Source organism: Corvus hawaiiensis, chromosome 8, assembly GCF_020740725.1.
Source record: "Corvus hawaiiensis isolate bCorHaw1 chromosome 8, bCorHaw1.pri.cur, whole genome shotgun sequence".
Taxonomy (NCBI): domain Eukaryota; kingdom Metazoa; phylum Chordata; class Aves; order Passeriformes; family Corvidae; genus Corvus; species Corvus hawaiiensis.
In genome coordinates, this window is record NC_063220.1 from 26,139,763 (window position 1) to 26,163,702 (window position 23,940).

The 23,940-nt window shown below is 39.2% G+C and overlaps 1 protein-coding gene across 2 annotated transcripts in view; it reads right to left on the reverse strand.

Moving 5' to 3' along the window:
- RASGEF1A (RasGEF domain family member 1A) overlaps positions 1–23,940 on the reverse strand; it is a 156,430-nt gene that overhangs the window by 30,001 nt on the left and 102,489 nt on the right. The window contains exon 2 of one of the 2 annotated variants that reach the window (XM_048311059.1): positions 23,754–23,868. The exons of the other annotated variant lie outside the window; for it this stretch is intronic. Within the exon in view, the coding sequence (XP_048167016.1) occupies positions 23,754–23,795 (42 nt within the window). The 5' untranslated portion in view covers positions 23,796–23,868. The remainder of the gene's footprint in view (positions 1–23,753; positions 23,869–23,940) is intronic. 2 annotated transcript variants of the gene reach the window in all.

Consider the following 23,940-nt stretch of genomic DNA (forward strand, 5'->3'; position numbering starts at 1 on the left):
GTGGGTGGACCCTAGAGCAAGTTTAATCAGCAGAGCCTGTACTCGTTCTGTAGCTTGCTTTTGAGGCAACACTGCTGTGGTTCACTTGAGCTGGTCAGAGCAGCATCTTGCTGCAGAGTGAGTCAGCAGCAGTCATGCTGTGACTGTCTCAACCTTCAAGGTTGCTTCAGCCCCTCTCACACTGGCTAACATCGCCCTAACAAGTTCCATTATCTTATGATTAATGACCTGGATTGACACGTGAGGTATTTGGGTTCTATTCCTGCTTATGCTATGGACACTTGGCCGACAAATTTTTTAATCCTGCTATGCCCTCAGTATTCATCTGTGAGATGCTGATAAGGATGTTTTCATGCTGTTGCACTTATTTTGTATGTTCTTATATTTGGGCAGTAAGTTTTTGCATTATTGTGTTGGAATACAGTTTCCTAGTACAGTTACATCTCGAGTGGAAAATTGCTGGCCACTAGTTTGGTAAAACCAAGAAATTTTAGCAAAGAAAAATGGATGAAAATGAAGGAGAGCTTGTTTTGAGAGTGAAGATTATAGACAGGGAAGAAGAAACTTGAATTTTTTTCCACTTGTCTTAGATAATAGCATTTTGGAAATAACTTGTTCAAATGTGCCTGTGTGTATATTTAAAATGTAATTGTACTTAAGAAAAATGAGTCATTACAAATGTCATTAATGCTGATCTGAGGCTATAAAGTCAATTACAAAGAGACTCTCCTAGAAATGCTGCCCTTGGAGCTTTCATTGTCAAGCTACTCGAGTCACTCGCTTGGTCACCTTCCACACAAGTCTGTTAATAATAAACATTTGGTTTCATTTAACAGAGTATGTCAACATGCTTTAAAGCCTCAGCATCTGCACTGAAGGAAGCAAAGAGGGACAAAGCCAGAGGAACTGGCATTGAAAATTAACCTATTTGTGTATGGCATTGGTCATATTGTTGATTAAATACCAACATGGGATCAAGTCTTCATCTGTCCCTTCCTACCCACCCTTTTAAGGACATAGTAGGATGAACAGAGCACATTGCTTAGGTCTTTGAAGCACTGCTGGGTTTAGTGCCTAGCCTTGTTTCTTACTCGGAGGGTGAGTCTGAGCTGTTACCCAGAGCTCTACAGGCCTTGCAAGTGGCCGGGGTATAGAGGGTGACTGTGTTTGCACGTTCTCTTCCACTGGTACATGATCCCCACAGAGCAGTGCAGAAACCTGCCCACCACCTTCACAGGTATAGTTACAGGTGTATAGAGTGCTCTGCTTCTTGCTATTGTGGAAGGCTTTAAGGTATTCAGCTGGATATTGTCATTTGGAATTTGAAAAGGAATGCTGTATTAAACATGTGCATTATATTTATGGATTTTATGGATTGATAGCCTTGGTTATAGACTGAACCATTTTATCTGGACTTGAGATAAGGAACTTGTCCAGGAAATGCCATTAAACTTCACAACAATGGCCTTAGATAGGGCTTTTACATGGACCCATGTTAGTATGGACCATTTGTAAGACTTTATCTTTTAAGGAGTAAAAATGTATTTAGAGCTTCAAAGCCTCAGGTGGCTGTCTTCAGGGAACATTTGGGTTCTGGTCTTATTTGTAGGGCTGCACAAGTGTTCAAGATTTCCTTGTTGTACACAAATTTTAAGATTTAAAAGCTGTTCTCAAACCACTTTTAGATGAATTTCAAGACTTCTAAATTTCAGAGATTCATGCTGCAGAATAACTTGATGGCACATTAATAACTTAGCAGCAGATGGGAGTGGGAGGAAAGAGTTTCAAATAGTGGTTCTGAACCGAGCAAAGCTTTATAAGCTTGAAGCAAGGTTGAATATGCTAGCCAGCAGTCTGTGGTTATTACTGACCATGCCTTTGTCTCCCTCTCTGTGCCCTGGGGCACGATGAATCTTTCCACACAATAGTTTTGTCAGAGCCAATGGATGCTGTAGTTTCAAAATGGCATTTTCCATTTTGAAAATGTTTTGCTGAAGAGGTCCTGACCCACTCTATCTCTTGGGTATCCAGCAATTTTAAGAGCAAACCAAGATGAAAATATAGGAGCAACTTAAGATGTGGTTTGTTGCTATGTCTGTTTTTGGTTCTACCTGAAAGGGAAAACTACTTGTGAAAATTGTATTCTGTATCTGTGGAGCAAACTGTGTTTTCCCTGGCATCAGGTCAGCTCTCTGACACCACTGAGAATAACTCTCTGCTGGGCAGTGTGAAACAGATCTTCCCCTGATGCTCGGTACTGTAGCTCCCTCTTGGACTGAAAGGAAAGGCCTTCCCCAGGATTTAGAGGACATGGTGCTAATCCCCAGTTTTTTGTGCTTCTGCCAAAATAACAGATTTAACATAACCTGACACACAAGTTGCCTGTGATACTGGTGTGTGGCTGTTAACTAACGACTAAGGTTTTAATGCTTCTTTTGGCACTGCTGCCAATTTCACTACTAGTGAAATTCTTGGTTTTCATGGATACTCTAGTCACAGAAATCTGTAGTTTTTAGGAATTATCTTGCCTGATGATTAAGATTTAAGGTAGATTCAGTTGGGAAACAACACAGTAATATATCATTATTATCTTTATTATATTCTTGATCGGTGTGGATCAATCAGCTTTGATTAAATAAAATGAAAATATAAAGGGGTGATAGTTCTACTTTGCATGAAGGATGTAACAAGAGATCCCTTACCAGAGTCTGACGACCTCAGCTCATTTAAAGGCAGAGGAGAGTTAGAGAGTGAACTAAAGGAAAAGATCTCAGAAAAAGATGTGGGCTGGGCCTTCTCTGCTTAAAGGAGCTGCTAAAACTTGTCATGCATAAATGGCAATTTGTGTGTTTTCAGGAGGTGATGGAGCCTTCTCACTGTTTTTTAAGAAAGGGCAGAAAAGGCACAAAAAACCTATTTAGCTGCTTTTAGTGTTTGTGATTCAGGTTTGATTTTGACTCCAGCAAGGAATAACAGAGGCATGTTAGTGTAATATGCACTCTTTATAGTAATTTTATTTCAGGCCTTCTTAAGTTCAATATTTAAAAACAACTGGTATTCTATTTTAAATTGGGCTCAAGTTTGGGTTCTAGATGAAGGAGTTCTGGACTTATCCTAGCTAGTGTGTCCTTTACTTGCATATTCATGCTTGCTGTGACACCAGCAATTCCAAGTCTGTGCCACTGAGCAGAAAGAGAAAATCAATTATGCCAAGAAAGGAGCATGTACATACATCAGCAATTTGGTGCCCAGGGGAAGAAAAATCTGCATGTCTGCTGATGTCAATCTTCTTGATATGGTATTTTTGTAAATGCACGTGGGTTGCTATTTCTTTTAACTAGCTCAACAAAAAATAAATTTATTTTTAGTGTTATAAGCTTCAGGGCATCACAATTAGCAGATCAAAATTGCCAGTTTGATTAGTCAACCTTCTGTTTGCTTTAGCAGAAACTATGACAGTGACACTGTTAGCATTCCCACAGGTATTTTGGAAGATTCATTACGATTAGTGATGGGGTCCATTGCTTTCCCCTCCAATTTTAATTCTCTTTGGTTCTACAAATTTTATTTCTCAGCTGATGGAGAGAAATTCTGGGCTGATGAGCTCATTTGCAGTAACTCACCTGCAGCTGTATTAGTTTAAAAACGTTTGTATTAAACATGTGTTGTATCTTGTCTTACCTGAATTACTGCAAGTAACTCAGTTCCCATGAACATCTACTGTTTGGACTCCTTTTGCTGATGCTGCCAAGAAGCTCATCAGCACTTTTTGGGGGATTTTTAGAGTATTCTGAACTCTACTCGTTTTTCAGGGCAGTTAACTGCTGTTGGTTTCATTCTACTGGCTTTATTTGGAATAGAATCAAGGTGTGATCACCTTGATAACATCTTGAGGAAAATATATGGAGAAGTATTGTGAAAATAGTTAAATATGGTATAATTTTAGCAAGAAGCTGTCACCAAATTAAGTTTTCAAAAAGAATTTTTAAGAAAGCATTTTGAATGACAAGAGCTAGTGAACAAATGGATGAGCTCCCAAGCCTACTTAGTTTTATCTCTAAGCACTTTTCTGTCACCTACAGTGTCTTTCAGCATAGTTTGAGCTACCTGGGAAGGACTGGCACAATCAGATCACAAACTGTATGTTGAATTGATGCTGAGTAGTACAGAACAGAGGTTATTAGTTCTTATGGATATATGTTTATACTTTTTTACATATCCTGGGACACAGTCTCAGACTATTCAAGCATAAACTATTGAATGTGACACTCTAAAATAGCATGGCCCTATGTGCTCAGATTTGCACTGGGTTAAGCTTAGGACTGTTCTGCAGGTGAACAAACCCCCTGCTGTAGATGCATAAATGTTGAAAGTAAAAAATAAAAAAATTCGGTGATCTACCTGTGTGCTAGTGGTATTAGCTGAACAATTACTCTCCTGTTTTGCTAAGGCATCTTGACGTGAATCAGTCACAGAATTCACATGACTGAGCTACTTTGGCCCAACCCTTTATGAAAATATCTTTATAAGGACATAAATGTAAGTGTACTACAAACAGAAAAAGATTTACTGTCTTCCTGGAGCTTTTATTTCCTCTGTGGTCTGTACTGGTCAAGCCACAATTCAAATAGCTGATGATGAAAAACCCATGTGCTCATTGAACCTGTTTGCTTTGTCATTTAGGACTGGCACTCACCTGAAAGCTGCCTAAGTCATAGGATAACTAGTTTCAATAATTTCTAGTTGAATATTCTTTTAGGGGCAGGGGGAGCACTTATATTTTTGTCAGGAAGATATTATTGGATTTTTCACCCTTTTTTCTGCCTTTTTCAAGTTCATTGTGTCAGTATTAAAAATCCTTTTAGGGAGGTTGTTTTATCATTTTATGTAAATTTTACAATTTATATTCTTCCACCTTCTTACCAGGGGAAAAATCAAACAGTATAAAACAAATACAGTGAATTCAAGAGCCATGTATGGTTTGATGAGTCTGGATTTCAACCCTACAGCTGCTGCTGTGGCATGAAACAGATGTCATGTCAGCCAGCAACTTCAAAGGGGATTCCCTAGGCATGAGCGTGTGGGAAACTTAAAACTGATCTTGTTTCCCCAGGGGAAGCTTGTTCCTTCTGCTGCTCTCTGGTGTTCCCCATTAAACTCTGTTCCCGGGTCTGCAAAAGCTCTGCATACCATGGGCACAACCTGGTTTAGCTCAGGTTTAGAGACTTGTTTTAAGGTTCTGTGGGTGGATTTCCCTGGTCTGAGTTGTTTGTTTTGGGGGTTGGTTTGTTTGGTTTTGACTTCTTATTTTCGTTTGTGCAGGGGTGCCAAATCTCCCTAAAATCCATGGTCATGTTGGTAAAAGATTTTTCTAGGATAGATCTGAGAAGTCTGTAGTCTCTGTAGAAATCGGAAAGTGCTGTAGTGGTTGATGCTATTTTCCCTGCATTTCCTACTTTCCTAACTACCTTTTTTTCTCCAGAGCTAGACAAGATAGAAAGCTAGACAAGATCCAGATTGTAGAATACAGATGAGGAGAGAAGCTGTGGAGAGATATATGCTGGGTTTGTGAAATGAATAGCTGTCTCTAAGAAATTACTGCAATAAACGTAATGAGGAATTATTGAGTGGTGTTGAGAAGCATGGTCTCCACTTGCTCAGGAAAGTACAGTCAACTCTGTTATGTAGTTTTATCTCTGTAAAGTCTCAAAACACTAGCACTCTACATACAAGCTGTAAAATGTTACATAAAGCTTAAACACACACATTGCATAAAAATGAAAATATGTAACAAATATTTCAATTATTTTGGATCGCAAGAATGAGAGCAATTTAAAAACCTTGTTTCATTTCCCTGCCATCCTATCCTTTCTTGGTGCTTCTGTGTGTCCTGAACTGATAGTTAGCTACTGTTTGACTGATATTTGAGCAGGTGGTTTAAAAGTAAAAGCTTTCCATGTCTTGGCAAATTTCCTGGACAGTCTATTCATAATGCCTTTAACTTTGCTAATTATATGAGATTTTTGGCCAGGTAGTACTCTCACACTTCTTTAAAGTCTGTATACATGAAAAAAGCTTCAAAGTGCCTTGCCCCCAAATGAAGCTGCTTAAGAGTAATGACAACAGTGTTGATTGTTAATTTGGGAATGTTCACTGAAAATCAGATTGTTTTTCTTGTGTAGGAGATTCCCTATGATTATTTTATAATTTCCTCTTTTTCTCATTTGCGGCTCCCACAGAATATGTGCATCACAAAGACAAGGTAGAAATCCTAAACTTACAAGACATCCCACTGGGAGTTAGTTCAGACCTAATAGTACTGAATTAAAAAATACAGTTTGTTTCACATGAAGTGTTGCAGATGCATTAAGTTATTGAAACAGTTATCTTTGCAAATTCTTTAATAAAATCCAGCCTAATTTCACTTTGGGAGATCTAAAATGCTCTGTTGTGTGTTTTCAGCATAGATGTTTTGTAGATTTACATATCACGACCATTTTCTACTGATGATACTATATTTTACCATTTTATGTTGTTCTAGAATAATTAGGGCCATAATAAAAAAAACTTTATGGACAGAATTCTGCCATGATTACCCACCAGCCTGCATCAAATCACTCTGATAAGAAGGCTGAGGAATTTCTTGTCATATTATACTTTGTGCAAAACCAGTCCAGAAAAGGGGGTGTATCACATTCTTACTACTTCTGTGTTCCTTATTGGATCTGCTCTTTTTGTGGTATAAAAATTCGGTGATGCTGGAGAAATTCGAGACTAGAGAGGCACTCAAGTTGTTGTCATTTTAAACACCTGTGTTGTAAGTTGAGCACAGTCTTGCTGCATGCCCTTGGTAGGTGGAGTTAGGCACCTGCCCTTTCTCACACCTACATTTATTGAAGTAAAGAAGGGTTTGTTCAAGTGGAGCACTTGTTTCTAGAAATGGGACTGTAATTTTAAAGCAAAAGCTGAAAAGCATTGAATATGCTAGTGCTTTTTATTGGTAGTTATTTTCTGAAGTAAATGAAAGTCTTCAATTGCCCTAGCATTGCATGATACATAATAATTCCTATTAGCTTGTACATTAATTAACTTTTGTAATGGATTTTCTATGAATGTGTTGAAATGGCTGCTTTATGCTTTGCAGTTCCCAGTGAGTCTATTGAGTGAAATAATTTTTTTTGTTGTTGCTAAAACTTGTTTACTGCTACTAAAAATCTAGAAAACATCAATTGTTTTATGTAATCACTTCATTTTTATGGTTTTCAAAATACTGGCAAACTTAAACTGAGGTTGGTGAAGGAAGGCAACACAGGATTTGAACAAGGGAATCTGTAAATAGCCATACAGAAACCCGGGCAGAAACCATAAAAGATCATCTCTGGCCTGTTGTCTGCTACCCTTGTCAAAACTGTGAATAACAAGGCACTGAGCTGGAGTGCCAACCACTGCCTACTTGGCACTGCCCACACTTACACAGAGCTATGGAGACAGCAAAGCAAGTCAAGGAAAACAGGTCTCTGATAAGAGTGCAAAAGCCAAAGAAGTAGCCATATATATCTTGTCATTCCTACAATGTGCACTGTCACGATGATCGTCTGAGCTCCAATCTGCACAAAATCCACAAAGTAAAGTAGCATTGCAGAAATATAAGGCAATGGTGGAATGCTCACCCCATACCTTTTCCTGTAATGTGGCATAGACATCCAAGAAAAATAGCTCATCTAAATAGAAGCATTACTGCCTGAAAGATTTTTATTCTTTAATTAAAATGCTAGATTGTCAGGAGAATTTCCCAATGAATGGAAATAGACTGCTTAGGCACCCTTTGATCTGAGCTGGTGTTTATCTCTGTGTTGGCTACTGAACCTTCCAAGACACATCTTTTGAGGGGATATTGACTCCTAGGGTCCTATACTAAATGACAAGATTTTGGCATGGTTGAATAAAACCCTCCTAAAGAAGTGGAATAATTTTCACAAGGAACTTTGGCTTCTGATTTTAACCTGAAAACATAAAAATTGCATCTGAAAACAATTTATAATCTGTCACAAAACTGTTCTGACTTATGTTTTGTTAATTGAACTTCTGAGGATGTGCAATTCCAATGTGTCTCTTTAAGGAAGCAGTGGGGCTCACCTGGTTCATGTATTCACAGCTAAGCTAAACTCTCATCCTTATTCTGTACAGCATTGCTATTTCTACTAAAACCTACTCCATTATTCATAACTGCTTCTAATTTTGGTCTAACTTTGAACTGGAGATAATTGGAATGTCTCCAATTGTCTCGTATGTTCATATATCAAAGAGCATCAAGTCAGAAGTTAGCATTGTTCTTGTGGTGTATGTATGTGCATGTTTTAAAGAGTGAGGAAGTATTGTTCCGTTAGTGATACTGGGATATTCCACTTTCTTCTTTCAAAAATAAATGGTAATAAAATTGTAACCTTAGGGAAGGGGTGATGTAGGTTTTCATGTCCAATGCTGCAGATCTGAATATTAGTACAAAATTTGTTAGAGGCAATAGGACTCATCTAAGTGACCCCATGTAAAGGTTGATGCTCAGTGTTACTTAATCCCTCCTTTCCCCTTGGTGCTGCTTGTGATCACAAAGTTCCTGTTTTGCCTACTGAGCCAAATGGTCTTATCTTTCTATTACTACTATTTTTCCTTATTTTTCCTTCCTCTATATTATATTGATACACTTGATTCAAAGTCTGATTCTGAAGATATTTTGTGTTTTAAATGCGGGTAAATATTGCCTCACCAAGGGCAAAAATGTAAAGATTTCTTAATTTTTTTTAAACCCTGGATATACTATCTGTGTACTACTTTACACACCTAGGAGCTCCACTGAATCAAGCACAGCACTCCCAATGTTACAGCACTGAAGTTACCTCCCAGGCTGATGCACACAGGAAGTACTTAGATTTATCTTGAAGTTGCCTGTTCACTTTCCAGTCAAGATCTCTGCTCAGTTTAAACCAAAGTTTTTACAGACTGGAAGGGGTTGATGGCTCTTCATTGGCAACAGATAAAAACTAGCAAAATACAGTTTGAACTGGATTCAGCATTTGCAGACAACAGGAAGATCAGTACCTGTAACTGAAAATCTAGTCCCTTGTTTTATAAATAGACCACAGTTCTTGTCTGCACCTTTCAATTCTTCTTTTCATATTGTTGACTAATAAATAGTGCAAGATGTTGATTAAAAAAAATAATTTTTTTCCCTCCCAAAGAATGATTAATAGCATGCCTGTTGGGCACTCAGTTTACTTTAAAGTCACCTACTTGTTTTCAGAGATTTGTAATTAAGTGTCATGCTTTGTTCATTTTTGTGTACTTTGGTTTCATATTTTGACTAAATTAGTTCATATTTGAAATACTGAAATAGTTGAAAAGGAAAGATGTTTAGGAAGTCTATTATGCTAAAATGCTCCCAAGTATAGTTTTGAAGGTGATAGCTTTAATTTTTCTGTGACATCGTTTGCTGTTGTGTGCTAACCAGTGAGCTTACAAGTAAATTCACGGCTGATTTTTTTTTTTTTTTTTTAATAGAAATAAAATTGTACCCTTTAGTTGGGTGTTTGAACTCTGGTCTGAGAAATGGTCTGGAATATTGCAGTAGAATAAAATATCTGGAGTTTGCCTCTGAAGAATAAAATAGCTGTTCCCAGAAGTTACAACTGTGGATGAGACCAAACACTACAACAGTTGAAGCCTTCTTGCTTCAACACATTTGGCTACAAGTGGGTGAGTTTAAAGCATTTTCTGTAACCATGTCACAGTTGTTATCTTTGGAAAGATTTGAATACTCATTCAACTGCTAATGATATTCTATCTTTTAAAACCATGAATCGGGTGTTTACAATTTGATGGTTTACAATTCATACTACAAAATACTTACACTATTGTTACAATAATTATAATGATATTTCACATTATTTTTAGACAAGCTTTTTTCCTGCTTAAATATCTTAAAATTCACTAAAGGCACTTATGCTCAAAGTATTTGAACAGGAGTTCTGGTTCAATCCCTTTTAAGTACAAAAGGCTTTAGACACCCTGTTGCTGTGTTCTCCTTTACCCACGAGCAAGGACCTCTCATGGCCATTGGTGATACATGTGGAATTCTTTCAAGAAATCAGTGAGGTTTTGTCTTTTTTTTTTCTTCCCCATGTGGAAAAGTAACCTTTGTTAGGAACAGCTAGCTGTCAATGCAGTCCTCAAACCTGAGCCACCTAAGTAATCTGCTCACTTTTCTGATTGCTTTGAGGAACATTCCCTTACAGCTATGGCAAATGTCCCAGCATAATTTTTCATATTCTTTTAGTGATAATTTGTGCTCAGTTTTCAGCTGCAAAGGACTAAAAGCACATTTCAAGCCCACACAAAGTCTGACGAGAGCTCGTGACTGTCTACAATTTAGAACAGCAGGCTGCGTGTTCCCTGTTGCAGCAGAGGAGATGGTCAGGATTTGGTTTATTTAGGCTTTCTTTTTTAGCATTATTAAATTACAGATGATATCTACCAGAAAAAAAAAAAAAATTAAAACCACCAATTCTTTTTTTTTTAAGTTCCATGCCAGCAGAATAAACTTAGTAAGACTATGAGAAAAAAAGAGGGTAAGGGTGGATTGATGATGCAGAGGAGTTTACTTCTTAGCATGTTGGTGAATAATAAGGAAAGCAAAATCAGCCCAGGAAAGGCATCACTCACCTCGTAGGCTTTTAATCTTTCCCCAAAGGCCTGTCCTGCAAATCCCTCGAAGTCCCATGTTCTGCTACCAGTGTTTTTTTGCTACCCATCTTTTCCTTCCCCTCCTCCAGCCGTCCTCTTGCCCCTTCCCCCCACTTCCTATTAAAAGGAAAGCTACTGAGAGCTCGTAAGTAACAGACTCATGCTTTCAATCAAAGGAGAGAGCTGAATAGCCTTCCACTCAGAGTGAGTTCAGCGGATCTGGAGTCAGGGCCCCTTCATTAATGAGAAAGGAATCTGGTCACCTTCTGAAATCTTTCAGCACTCCCTCAAGCTGCCTGAACCACACAACTTGCATTTCTCATAAATTTCCCCACTGTGCCCACAGTTCCATTCTCTCTTTCTCTCCTCCCTCTCTTGAAAGCTAAATATGCAAAGGCAATTTCCCTGCTCTTGCTGGGTCCATGATCTTTGCTCATTAGGAGATCCATTTCAAATTAATTTCTTCCCCTGGCCCCCCAACGCTTGGTTTCAGTGAAAAAAATAGTTGGGCTTAGAATTATAAGCAAGAAAACATAACATTTGCATCAGGCTTGTCAGGCATCTGTGCAATGCAGATCTGAACACTGGTTTTGATTCTCAGGCTCAGTGGTTTCCACTGGCAGTTTTTTCACTCAAGCATCTTCTTTCAGTTCACACCAGTTGAGTTTTGTTTTGAGTTTATAGGGGTTGCAACAAACCCTGGAAATTCAAATGCAGAGCTCAACTGAAACAGCTGCTGTCCTCTCTTTAGGTCCAAACCACATTGCCACCTAAGATACTAAAATCATCTTTATCTCCTGAAACTTACCTCAGGTTTGCTGAAAACCTCATAAGCCTAGCATGGTACCTGCTTGGTTTGGGAACATTTTATTAGCTGATTTATTAGCTCATTTTTTTAACTAATTCTATATCATCAGTATGAATATATACCACATCAGGAATTGTATCATTTAATGTTTTGTCAGAAATAGGAAGGCATTCTTTGTCATTATTTAAAAAATGAATTTTTTGCTGCATCTGTATCTATGCTGTCCATAATGTGAAATGAATAGCTACTGTCAATGAGAGAATAAAGAAGAATAAAGCAGTGGGGAAAGACATCATGCATGATTTCTGTCAGAGGCACAAAACAAGTACCCAGTTGTTATCCTGTGGATGGTCTTAGTACTTTGGTCTGGGGAAAAATGTTCTGGTAGCACTCCTGCTGTGATCACATAGGTAAATATAAATGACTTTTCTTGTTACAGGTATGGGGGAAAGATGCATTGCATGTAGGAATGTGAATTGAAAAGGAATGGGAGTTGATAAGAAATGGGTGTTTTATAGATGCAGTGTAGCTGAGCCTTGGTTTAGGTTTTGATAGTGCCTTTAACATGAGGTAATTTCAGTTCTCATTCTTACACGGAAACAGTTATGTTATGCTCAAAATTCAGTGAATAGCCAAATTTTGACTTCTTTTGGTCTTTAGATCCGTTCCACTTCAAGAGTTATAATTTTCTATTAATGCATAACTGATAGTGAAAATTTTTGTGTTAATCTCACTGGTTGGCACCATGTAGTATGACTTTTTCTACTAAGAAAGAGAAAATAATTTTGATAGTTGAGTTCTGTTTGTTATTTTATGTTGATGTTACACACAGCTCGAGGATATAGAAACTGACTGAATCTGAAAATCTGAGTGAAAAGTACATAGAATTCTTGAATAAAAAAGAGATATGTTGTCAAAACAAGCCCTGTGCAATAAAGATTTCCATGGCAGTAAAGAACGAGGAGAGAAAGTACAACTGGAATACTGTGTATGGGATGTCAATTCTTGTGGGTGCTGATTGCTTGCTAATTTAAACAGATATTATGAGTGCTCAGAACCAGGGTACAAAATGCTGGCAGTAGCTTTCTCTGCCTGACAATCATGTAAAAAGAATATTTTTTTACTGGAATTAGAGATGTAGCTCTAAGATTATGGGCTCAACCAACTATGTTCCCCTCTGCTCCTCTTGCACTTGGTTGTTGGAGGTTTTTTCCCATGCCTTAAGTAACTTAATGGAAAATAATTGGGTCAGAACACAAGGACGAGGGTACCAGGAGCAGCAGTGCTGTAGCAGTGAGTTGAGCTGCTGATGCATCCGAAGGCCATCACTGCGGTAATCGACGGTGCGATGTGCCAAAGGGTGTAAGCTTGTTGTGACTCAGCCACTGGCATGGGAACAGACGAGCACTTGTTCCCGGTGCCAGTGGTGAATATCCTTAAGGCTACGTGTTTGTGCTCCTGCCCGTGCCTACTCTTGCAGCTGTTCGGTGGCAGTGCCTGCTGGCAGGCTCCAGAGCAGCCTACATAGTACAGGGGAAAAGTTTGCTTCTGCTCTCCAGGCTTGTTTCACACTAGAGGCTTTTATCTCCTTGCCATCACTTCAAGGCAGAGAAGGGTGCTGCTGCCTGCCGTGATGCACCGTGGTGCTCAGGCTGTGCCCTCCGAGTGCTCCTGTGACCCAGCCCCCAGGGCGGCCTCTGGCCTCCCTCACCTGCTTGGGGAGCTCAGCCTCCCCGCCCAGCCCCGCTCCCCAGTGCTGCCCAGATGGCTCTGCCGCCTCATAGTCCTACTTGCTACTCTCTGCCCTTTGGAAAATTAAGAAATCCATGTTTTAAAGTATAAGAGTCCTCTCATTGCTTGGTACTAGTATTGCTTTGAAATGTAGCCAGTGTTCCCTTGTACTTCAAAGAGGCCGCTCTGGGTTAGTTCTCCCAACAGATCTATCCCCGAGGGATTTGTGTGAGTTGTGTGCTTCAGGAGTGCCTTGGGGCCCTGTTGTGCCAAAGCCAGGCAGCGAGGGGGTCCTGGCTGCAGCCCCAAGCTCTGGGTGTTGCATGTGCAGGTGGAAGCGCTGTCCTGCGTCACGCACTGGGTGGATCATGGGCTGCAAGGAGAGCCTGGCTGGCCTAGACCCATCACTAGTTTCTTCCTTGCCAAGTGCCATCTGAACGTTTGACTTCCATTTTCCAGCATTGCTTGGCCTCACCCCTCTTGGAAGCACAGGGATTGTTTGAGTCCCCGTGCTGCAATGACCTGCTTTTTTCAGGATTTTTCCAGTTAAGATCACTAGGAAGAACAAAACTCTTAGACACAGCTGAAGCTCCTTGCAGTGGTTAAAACTTGTGTATTGCTCTAACAGCAAATGGCATGAGAAATTTCAAGGACTGCTTGATCGTGAACTGTTCCCTGCAGATGTGCCCAGAAGAAGTTTATTTAAAACTTGTGTTCCTATTTCAGTTTGAGAGGGCCATTCAGGCTCTATTAAATTCTGCCGAATAGAAAATAAATTAAGTTTTAGTGTCATCTATCTTCTGTATTCTTATGATTTTAGAATTGATTAAAAACCTGTTTACTGTTACAGGGCCTGCTCTGAATTTTTCAGGTAGGCAGAGTGTGATTCTTTGAATTATTTAAGGCTGTGCTGGAACAGTTACCTGTTTACTTTTCTATTGCTACTAAATTTCAGAAAAGGCTAAGAGGGGTAAAAATTATCTCTGTTTATTCATACAAAACATCTCTGCAAGTTCCACTGTTGCCCCCCAGCAAGGACCTCCCCTTAAACCAATTTAAAATTTGGCGCTGTAAGCCCAGAGCCTTCTGTTTTGTTACTGCTGAGGTTAGTGAGTCAAGGGTCATGGCATTAATCAGTGGCCATGGTGCAGAACAGAGTTGCTAAACTTGAGGTGAAATTTGAGCTTGCTGTCATGGGAACAGAGTGGGGAAGGCAGCATTTGGGAAGAGCCAGCCTTACCCTGGCCAGGGGGAGAGAGCCTGGTAAGGGCACCTCTGCCTGGAGCACTGGTTTAGTGCTGATTGCATCTGTGCATGTGTGTGTGTGCTGCATTTAATCTTAATTTATGGGTTTTCCTCTATCCTTTAACAAGTCTGCTAGAGTCTGTTCCCTAAAAATTAAGGTCAGTCATCACATGCCTAATTATTGGTCTGAGTGGTGAGAAAGTACCAAGGAGTAAGAGCAAACTCCACAACCACCCCTGAAGTTTCTGAGATGTTATCTTAGTCCAGCAGTGACTGATGCCCTAAATTCTTTACTCAGTTCACAAGTTTTCTTTAGCACAAGCAGCCCTTAAAGAAAGGAGCTGTTAGCAGTGTGTACAGCTTTTACAGTACAGTTCTGAGTCACGATACTGGAAGGTGCAGAGTAGATGTAATGCCTGTCAATTTGTTATTATTAATTACAAGAGAGGCCTACTTCATGCAGATTCTCCCTTTCTTTCATGCAGTCAGACAGCCTGACTTCTTTATTTTTATTGCTTAATTTGTGATCAAAAGAGGAAGATGCTGCCTTTGTTAAGAAATCTATCTAAATTAAGAGATTGTTATTTCTTTCTTTAGAATACACAAATCGAATTTCGTGGTCTCATTCAAGGCAGAGAATCTTTTCTCCTGGGTATCACCAGTCTACAGGGAAAGTTATTGCATTTTAATATAATTCCTGAAACATTAATCACAGGGGCTATAGTTTTGCAAGAGGCAAAGCTTTAGTTGTTTACAGTCTGTTAAGCTATTTATTTACTATGTGTTCTCACTCCTCCCTTAAGACCTTCAGAAATGAAAAATATAAGGGGATAGCAGTTCCTTTTCTCATTTAAGTATGTAAACATGGTTTTCAGAGCTTTTTTTCCTGTGGCAAAAGCATGGTCAGAAGATAATATAAAATAATGGGTCCAAACTAGATTCTGGTTATAATTTGAAAGCATTCAGTACTGTCTGGTTTTCGTCCTAAAATACATATGGATGCCCCATGACACAAGTCAGAGAAACCTGGCAATTGCTTTAATTTGTCCCCAGTCTGCCCATAGACCTGGGCACAAGGCAGAGGTCTGGTCACACCCCACTTCAGCTTAGTGTGCTTCCTGCAGCTCTGCTATCCTAACTTGTCCATCTGCTCCAAGGAGAGCAGCATTACTCTTCTTGTTTCAAGTGGTTATCAAAGCCAGTGATAGATGCTGTTCAGCCCTGCGTCTGCAGACACCAGTGGGTGAGACAAAGCTGCTCTCAGTGTGGTAGGGCTGTTCTAGTTTACTTTCAAACATCCAGTTTGGCTAAAAGGGTTGCATGTATTACTGAGATTTACAGTACCAGTTTTAGGATTCACTTACTCTGTCTTGTAAGGAAGGCTATTACTTGAATAAAAAGAAAAATAAAGAAGCAACATGCATTTCTGTTATTGGCTGGTGGCAAAACCAGTAATGGGATGCCTATTGCTGATGATAAACATGTGCAGTCTCTGAAAGCAAATTAAATTTTGGCCAGACTATTTCTAGATGGTGTTTTCCTAACTTCTTGCCTTTTGGTGGATAAATTATATTGCTTTTGCAGATTACATTTATTTCAAAACCCATTTCTCATTAAAAAAATAAAATTAAAACATATCAGAAAAATCAGACTTATTTTCAGTCTTCTATTTTTCACTGTCAGTTTCCCAAACTATTCCCTTCCTCAAGGGATTTAAATATATGAACTTCTAAAAACAGAGATAGGCAGTTTCTCTTCTTCTTTTTCTTTTCTTTTCAAGGGATTTATTTTTTTTTAGTGCCTGTAAGGCGAGAGCCCTGGAGATTTGAAGCTTCTTTCATCCTCCAAAATGTCAGCAATTTCAAAGAAGTGGGTTCCTGTACACTTCTTTTGACATGCTCTATAGTACTTTTCAAACTTGACTTGGAAGCTCTTTCTCTGCAGGTAGAGGCACTGTGGGCAGGGGACACATTTATACCTTAGATTCTGGCTGAAACAATCACCAGGGAGAGGACAGCACCCTGACACAAGCAAGCTGTGCATAGTCCAAATGATTGACAAAGCTTTTTTTGCATCTTCACCCTCTTCCTTCTGAAGTCTGCAAAGTATCAAACTCATACAGCTGAGAGGTAGCTTTAGGGTGTCTTGGCTTTCTGTTTCTCTAGTGGGAAGACACATCAGAAACCATCAAACAAAACCAGTGGTGTCAAGTCCATTTCTGTCACAGTCTGTGATCTGCACAGAGCAAGAACTCTCAGCCTTCAGCTAAAGTTTCTTCTTTCTGGGTTGCAAAGTACCAGGTGGCAGAGCTGGAAGTTTGCTTAGGCTCATGTGCAGGACTCCAGCGCATCTCTTTGGTGAGACCAGAAGATGATGGGGAGTGAAGGGAAGCGGGGAATAGAAATAAATCCTCTTCCTGGTAACCAAAGCCAGCAGTGGTAATGAAGAGGCCAGCAATTGATAGGACAGGAGAGGAATGTAATTAATGCTGCCAAAGACAGCTGGGCCACATATTGGATTAGTAAGGAGACGGGATCAAGGCAGGGCATGTACCTGCTGGGGCCACAGCAGGAGGTGTGGATGAGCTGGGAAAGTAGTGCATGTGAGGAGGGAATGCAGAAAAGAGGGTGAAGATATAGGAACACAGAAGTGGGTCAAGATCTATTTGACACTAAAGTTATTTAAAACTTCTGAAAAGTTACTTTCTCCACACATGTGTACTGCATGTTGCTTTCTTTGAGGAAGGAAATGTTCTTCCCATGTTAATATGAATGAAGAATTTTAATGCAAATGTCCCCTTAGATTTGTGTTGTGAATTCTGGGCAAAATAAGTGGTCGTGGGGTTTTGTAAACAAAGATATTAATGTGAAACAAAAATATCTGCTTAATTTTTTTTTTTTTAATGGTATATTATGGTGTTGAGGAAAGGTTACTTTTTCCTTTTGGTCTGTGCTCAGGATTTCATTATTTTATAATGTGTGAAGAGTGCAGCTGTTGTACCACTTAGATTTTAATGGTTTAAGCAAGGGCATAAGTGTAATACAATTAGAGGATATTGTTTGATAATGCAGGAAGGGATCTTCTGAACATTTTTATTTGGGAGAAGAACTGTACCCTTCCAAAGAGAAAACCTTCTGGTTCTGGCTGAAACCTCCTCCCACAATTTTCAGCCCTTAAAGCATAAAAAGATTGATCCTGAGCAGTCCTCAGAATATTGCTTTTTTTACATCCTCAAGGTGCAAACCATAGTTTTTCGATGTAAAAGCTGTTATTGCATTTTAATTGAAGTCTGCATAGTAATAACCTACAGGTAAAATTCTGCAGAGCATGAAGATATGTTGGATGAGTTTATTGGGGCTTGGAGTATTATTTATGGGTATAGATAGCTGGATCTCATTCAATTTAAATATCTTAGACTGCATTTAAAGCAAGTTTATTTAAACTAAACCCATAATCAAGTATTGTTCTTTCTCTGTGTGGTCTTAATTTTTAAAGTCTTTTTCAATGGAATGCTAATTGTGTGTCAAATCTTTCAGTAGCATACAAAACATTTCTATTAAAAAAAATAGCTGGGATTATATTAAGAGAAACTCGACTCCTTTTTTTCTGAAAGAAAAAAAGAATGGCTAGTTTAAGAACAGGGTGAGAGGATCTCTAGGACTTAAAGGAATCTTAACAGTTGTGAAAAGATCAAAGCAGCAAACTGAAATATGTATTTTCATCTGCATGTTTAAGAAATAACATTTTATACAGAAAAAAATCTTGGATGTTTGGTTTTTTTCCTTCTTGATACGTTTTTTCTACTCCCATGGAAATAAAACAAGCAGTGTTCTGCCATACTAAACTGAATGAAATACACTGTTCTTGTTCTGCTTCATGTTGCTTTATCCTTCGAAGCGTACAAGAATCAAATTTGGAAGCTCTTGTTCCGTGAGACCCTGAGGTTCCTGGGCTATCTCACTGTGTCCTCTTCTGACAGGGGTTTTACTGCGTGGGACAGATGTGCTACAGCTTCCCTACTGCAAATAGCAATGTTTATTTTACTTATGGGATGCTGATTGCTTAGCTATCCTATTTTGCAAAGCTGTGTGAAGATAAGGAGAAGGAGGGAACACTTGGAAGAAAGGAAAATTCAAACCATAGGTTTGGTGTTGTCAAAGGGAGTGGGTGTTATATGTGGGAGGTAAAGGTGTAGGTAAAAGGAGTGACATTTACTGAACTTATTGCTCAGGCTCCTTGCAGTTCAGCTATGCCTACTGATGGTATTTGTAAAGCAGCCCACATGTGAAACAGGAAAAGCTGACCTAATACTGAAAAAGATTAAAAAAAAAAATAGAAATCACCAACTTTCATTCTGTCTAAATCTGAAAACTTTTTTGGCAATTCGGAGTAGTCCTTTTTGCCTTTGGAACTATCAAATCTGTCACATACAAAGCCTCTATCAACACAGAGAATGTATTATATTAGAAGTGTTTAATGCCAATAAGTAAAGCCTGTTGAACACGTAAGAACAGGTGTAGGGGTCTTTAGCTGTTATCTGCTACGATTATGTGGATGCCATATGGCTCAGCTGTGCAGTTCTCTGAACTGAATCTTCAGTTGTCCTGTGTGAGTGAAACATCTAAAACTAAACATGCCACGGGAGACAACTGATACAAGGTTTGCTACACAGACAGCAAACCAACCTGCTCTTTATTTACTCTTTAAAATTTTGATAGGGAAAATTAGCTAGGCAGCACTTCGACCATGTTGTTATTTACTCCAGTGAAAGAAATGAAAATCTTTGGTGGGTTATTTTCATGCCATTAAGCTCCTGAAGGCTGACTACTGTGGAGGAGATAATATAATATGTAGTTGTCAAGTTTGGGATTAATGTATTAGGATGCATAGTTAGTAAAAATCAGTACTTGTCACATCTGTGTGAGTCCCATGAGCTATGACCATCTTGAACATCTCTATTGTTCCAGTCATTTTCAATTTTGTGTCCTACTCTGCAGAATTTCCCAGGAGATGTGATGGGTCAGTGGCAGGCCAAAGATGGGCTCCAGACCTTAATCTAATCAATATTGTGACAAATGTAATGAAAGAAGCGATGTCATCTTGGAATCCCAGTAGGTTTTATCAGCTTAGCTCCTAATGGGATGTGACAGCAAGGCTGATCTGTGTCTCCTTAGGACAGGACAGGAGTTGTGCAAGGGCTGGTGCAAGGCTGGCTGTGTGACAAAGGGTAATTTAAGTCCATGACAGCTGCAGCTAAAGGTTGAAACTAGAGGTCCTTCCGTGTCAAAGCATCAAATAATTATTTTGATAACCTTTGTTTCCACGTGAACCATTTATGCATTTATTATATTTTCAGTTCCTCTAATGTCATCTGCATTAAAAAATGGTAACTTGTTCTGTTTCAGTGGGGAAGTTCTGAAGTTGGTTTCACAAATTAGAAAGCAGTAGTCCCTGTCTTTATATGTATTCTAAGCAAAGCACTTTCACTCCAGTTCTCTGTAATGGTTTTAAATTTTATTTTTAATTGCCCCTTTTTGCAATCACATACAACTAAATCACTTGTGCCCCGTAGGTGACTTTTGCATGAGGCTAAATCAATGATTACTTTTTCCCTGGGATTTCCTCCCTTAGCACTTCTTTACCCTAGGTGTAGGGCTACCTTGGTAGACTTCACTGATGCATTCTGGTGTGCAATCTCAAATTTTTGTGCCCTTCTAGTTTTGAAACAGCAGCTTTGTTAAAGAATGTTTTTATGATAACTTCATTTTCTGTAATCAGGGCTGTATATATTACCAAAACTGACAAGTTTTCACCCTTAATTCTTATGATTTCCCCTTTTTCTGCCCAGCTAGGTTCAACTACTCACCTCATCTGTTGCCTTTATAGTTTCTCTGTTCTTAAGTGTTGTCCCCATACTGTGATTCTCTGTCTAAAAATTATTCTCAAGGCATTTGCTTGCTTTGTCTCTTTACCTTTAACTTTCCCCCTCAAGATGAATGGCAATTACTGTCAAAATGTTCTCATGCATAGAAATCCTGTGACATGTAGATCTCTTGAACATCTAGAAAGTTGCAGAGATATTACTGAAGTAACTATCAGGGTTGGTAAAAAAGCTCTTGAATATTATTCCCTCCCATTGTGGAACTAACCTTTAAAGTTTCCTGTGAAAATTTACCAAGTTCTTCGCTACACATATGATTTTTTAATATGAAAACATCTGCTTTATCCTTTAATGTAAGACCAATCTCATTTTCAATTATTCAAGTTTTCTATACGAGTATTTCCATGAATTGCCTTGATATGTAAAGCTTGTATGCTCTTTGATAGCAGAGCAAAGCTGCCTTATACTTTTTTACTAATCCTGCAATTACATTCTGCAGAGCCTTTTTACTTTCCTTAATATGAAACTAAACCCTCCTCTCACCTACTCCTTTACATAACCAATGCACTAAGAATTATGGACATGACAGCTAAATCTGGCTTTTAAATCCCAGGCACAGAAGCTATGTGCTGTTGCTGCTCAATGTTTCTTTCTAATAAGCTATACACAGTGCAATATCTTATTAGTTAATTTGAAAATAATTTCTCAAGGGATTGCACGACTTATGTGCATCAGGTCCCTACCAATCCACTTAAAGCTTTAATTCGCCAGATAGAGAAACTTAGTCCAGAGTTGGATCTTATTTGTTGCAGCAGAAACCTTTATTTCTCTGTAAGGTATCATGATAGTGGTTTTGGTGTAGCAGAAGTTAAAATGAAAGCATCCCTTTGAAATTTTTTGAAAATAAAACCTATTTTTTTGATCTTACAGAAAATATTTTTTATTCTGTTGCACAAGGTGACAGCAGGTGCATGTTGCAATTCAAATGCCCTGTTACTCTTGAAATTTCAGCATTGCTGCTTAACTTGGAAAAGGAGGGACTGGGAGAAATCTTTGAGAAGAAGTACCTATCTTTGCTGCAAATATTTGAAACTTGACTACTGATGTTCTGGAAACATCACCTGAGCTTGGGATGGGTTTGACTCCAAAGGACAAATTCAAACATCCCTGCAAGAGAACTTTGATTCTGTGTTTGTGATGCGGTGTACTGCATCACTTTAAACCTGCCTGTACAATACTGAAACCATCTCACTTGGTGAATATTCATTCAAACATTCAAATCTATGTTTCTGTCTTTTCTGTTACACCACTCCAGAGCAAAAAAAAGTTCACAGACCACAGTAACATAAAATATTAACCTCGGTTTCCATTTCTCCACACCACCATTGCGTAAAGCTACCGCCATGTAATCTTCCTTCTGCGCGGCATCGATTCATTACAAGTGACCCAAGCACGACGCAGTGCACAGAATAACCAGTGAATGTATAACCTGAAATTAAATTAAAGCACAATTTTAAGTGTGCTTTCTCTGTAGCATAGCATTAAATCACTGTGTCGTGCATGGCTGTGTGTCTGGGGGTGGCTGAACCCTGCCATACCCAGCACAGAGCTACTGTCACTGTGGTTTTCCTGGAGCCGAACGAGCCTCCTAAAGCACCAGCAGAACATGGAGCAGACAGAAGAGCCCACAGCACTGTGCAGACTTACCTGGCTCTCCAGGACCATGTCCTCTCCCAGCTGGGGCACCCCGGAGCCTGTCCCTGCTCTGTGCTTGCCCAGGAGCCAAGAGCTGCTGTGCCGCTCCTCTGGCTGCGCTCAGGCAGGGAGTGTGGGCAGCCCCGGCTTCCCGTTACCATTATACCCAGAAAAAACGAAAGTACTGCGGAAGGTGCTGCACGGGAGGAAATTCTGAGCCTCAGCCCTCCATTACGTAGGTGTCATGTGCTGGGCACGGACTGGGAACTTCCATTCCTGCTGCCCTTAAGCTGCAGCGAAACCAGGGCTGTTCTGCTGTTTCCTCTGCGTTTTGGGTTATAGGAATTGACTTGCTGGTTAAGACCCGTGTAAAGATGTTGTGAAGGAAAGGAAGTAGATTTTGGGCAGGCATTTCTAACTGGCTGTTTTCTTATAACATTGCTGCTAAAATTTCTCCAAAATTCCTGTTTTGGTGTAGTATGACTTAATTTGTTGTTTTCTGGAGTTTTTGTTGGTTTGGGGTTTTTTGCCGGTTTTGTTTTGATTTTTCTAAAATAAAATTCCTACAAAGCTACCTAGAAACTGTTTATAGTGTATGCTATGGAGATCTGACAGCACAGAACTAACGCTCTGGAATTAAACTAGCTTTTATTTGACCATTCTTTGTACTTGATTTTTGCATAGTAATGTCCAATGCATACCAGAAATTCTTCAGAAGCTCACTTAAATCATACAGGAAGAATTGTAGATGTGTTCTGTCGGGAGACCTGAATCAGTAATAATAAGAAATGAGAAATTCTCTCCATTCCATATATGTCTACAGTGTAAAATCTTCCAAGCAGAGGCAAATAAGTAAATAACGAAAGGAATATTCTGTGTAGGTAATTTAGTTTGTAGTTACTGAAGGCATAATGCTAGTGGTGCGGGGGGGTCTTGTTTTGTTTTGTGTAAAGGTATAGAAATTTTAATAAGGATGTAGAAATGAGCAGACTGGGGAAATAGAACAATCGGTGAAGAATGAGGAAGAAAACAGAGGTGATGGCAAAAGACAATGACAAAAAAATTTTATGGAAATGGAACTGGCATTTCTATAGAGGAAATGTGAAGGAACAGTTTAGAAGGGGAAGCTAAGAACATAGGGATGTGATTACATGCTAGTAGGATACTTTTGGAAGAGGTCAGTGGAATACACTTAATTTAGGCTTGCAGAGGACGAGGTTTCTGCAATGGACATGAGTGATGGATAAGAATGGTTTTGCTTTACCAAGTGAGGTGTGTGTTTAGATGAGGTTTGAGAAGTGGACGACTGAGGTGCACGGAATCCCTTAACCACAGATTTGTCTGAAGTGTCAGAAGGAAAGGATGGGAGGCAGGGGAGTGTGTTTTGAAAGCAAATATCAACAATATTGAATTTTACAATGAACTGTTACTGCAGTGTGCTTGCCTGCATTTCCTAGTGCACAGTTTGGCTTCACATAGTTCCAAGATGCATTCTTCTGCTCTCTAATGTCTGAACTAAATTTTATTCAAGTCTAAGATGGCTCAATGTGATTTCTGAACAATATAATTCTCTAACTATAAATTATCCTACACTGGTGCTTTCAAATTTAAAAAAAAAAATTATGTAAGACTCATATAAAGTAAAATAATACTTACTTTGCATTTCTTTACAGCAGCATTGCACAGTGGTTCTGCCATCCAGCCTTTCCCAGTGGGTGGACTTCCAGCTATTTCACTCTATGATTTTTGTCATGTGTCTTGCCTCCTTCCCCTTAAAATGAGGGGTGCAATGGATTACCATTAGAACACACTGCTAATTTGCACTGAAAATGCATTGTAGTAA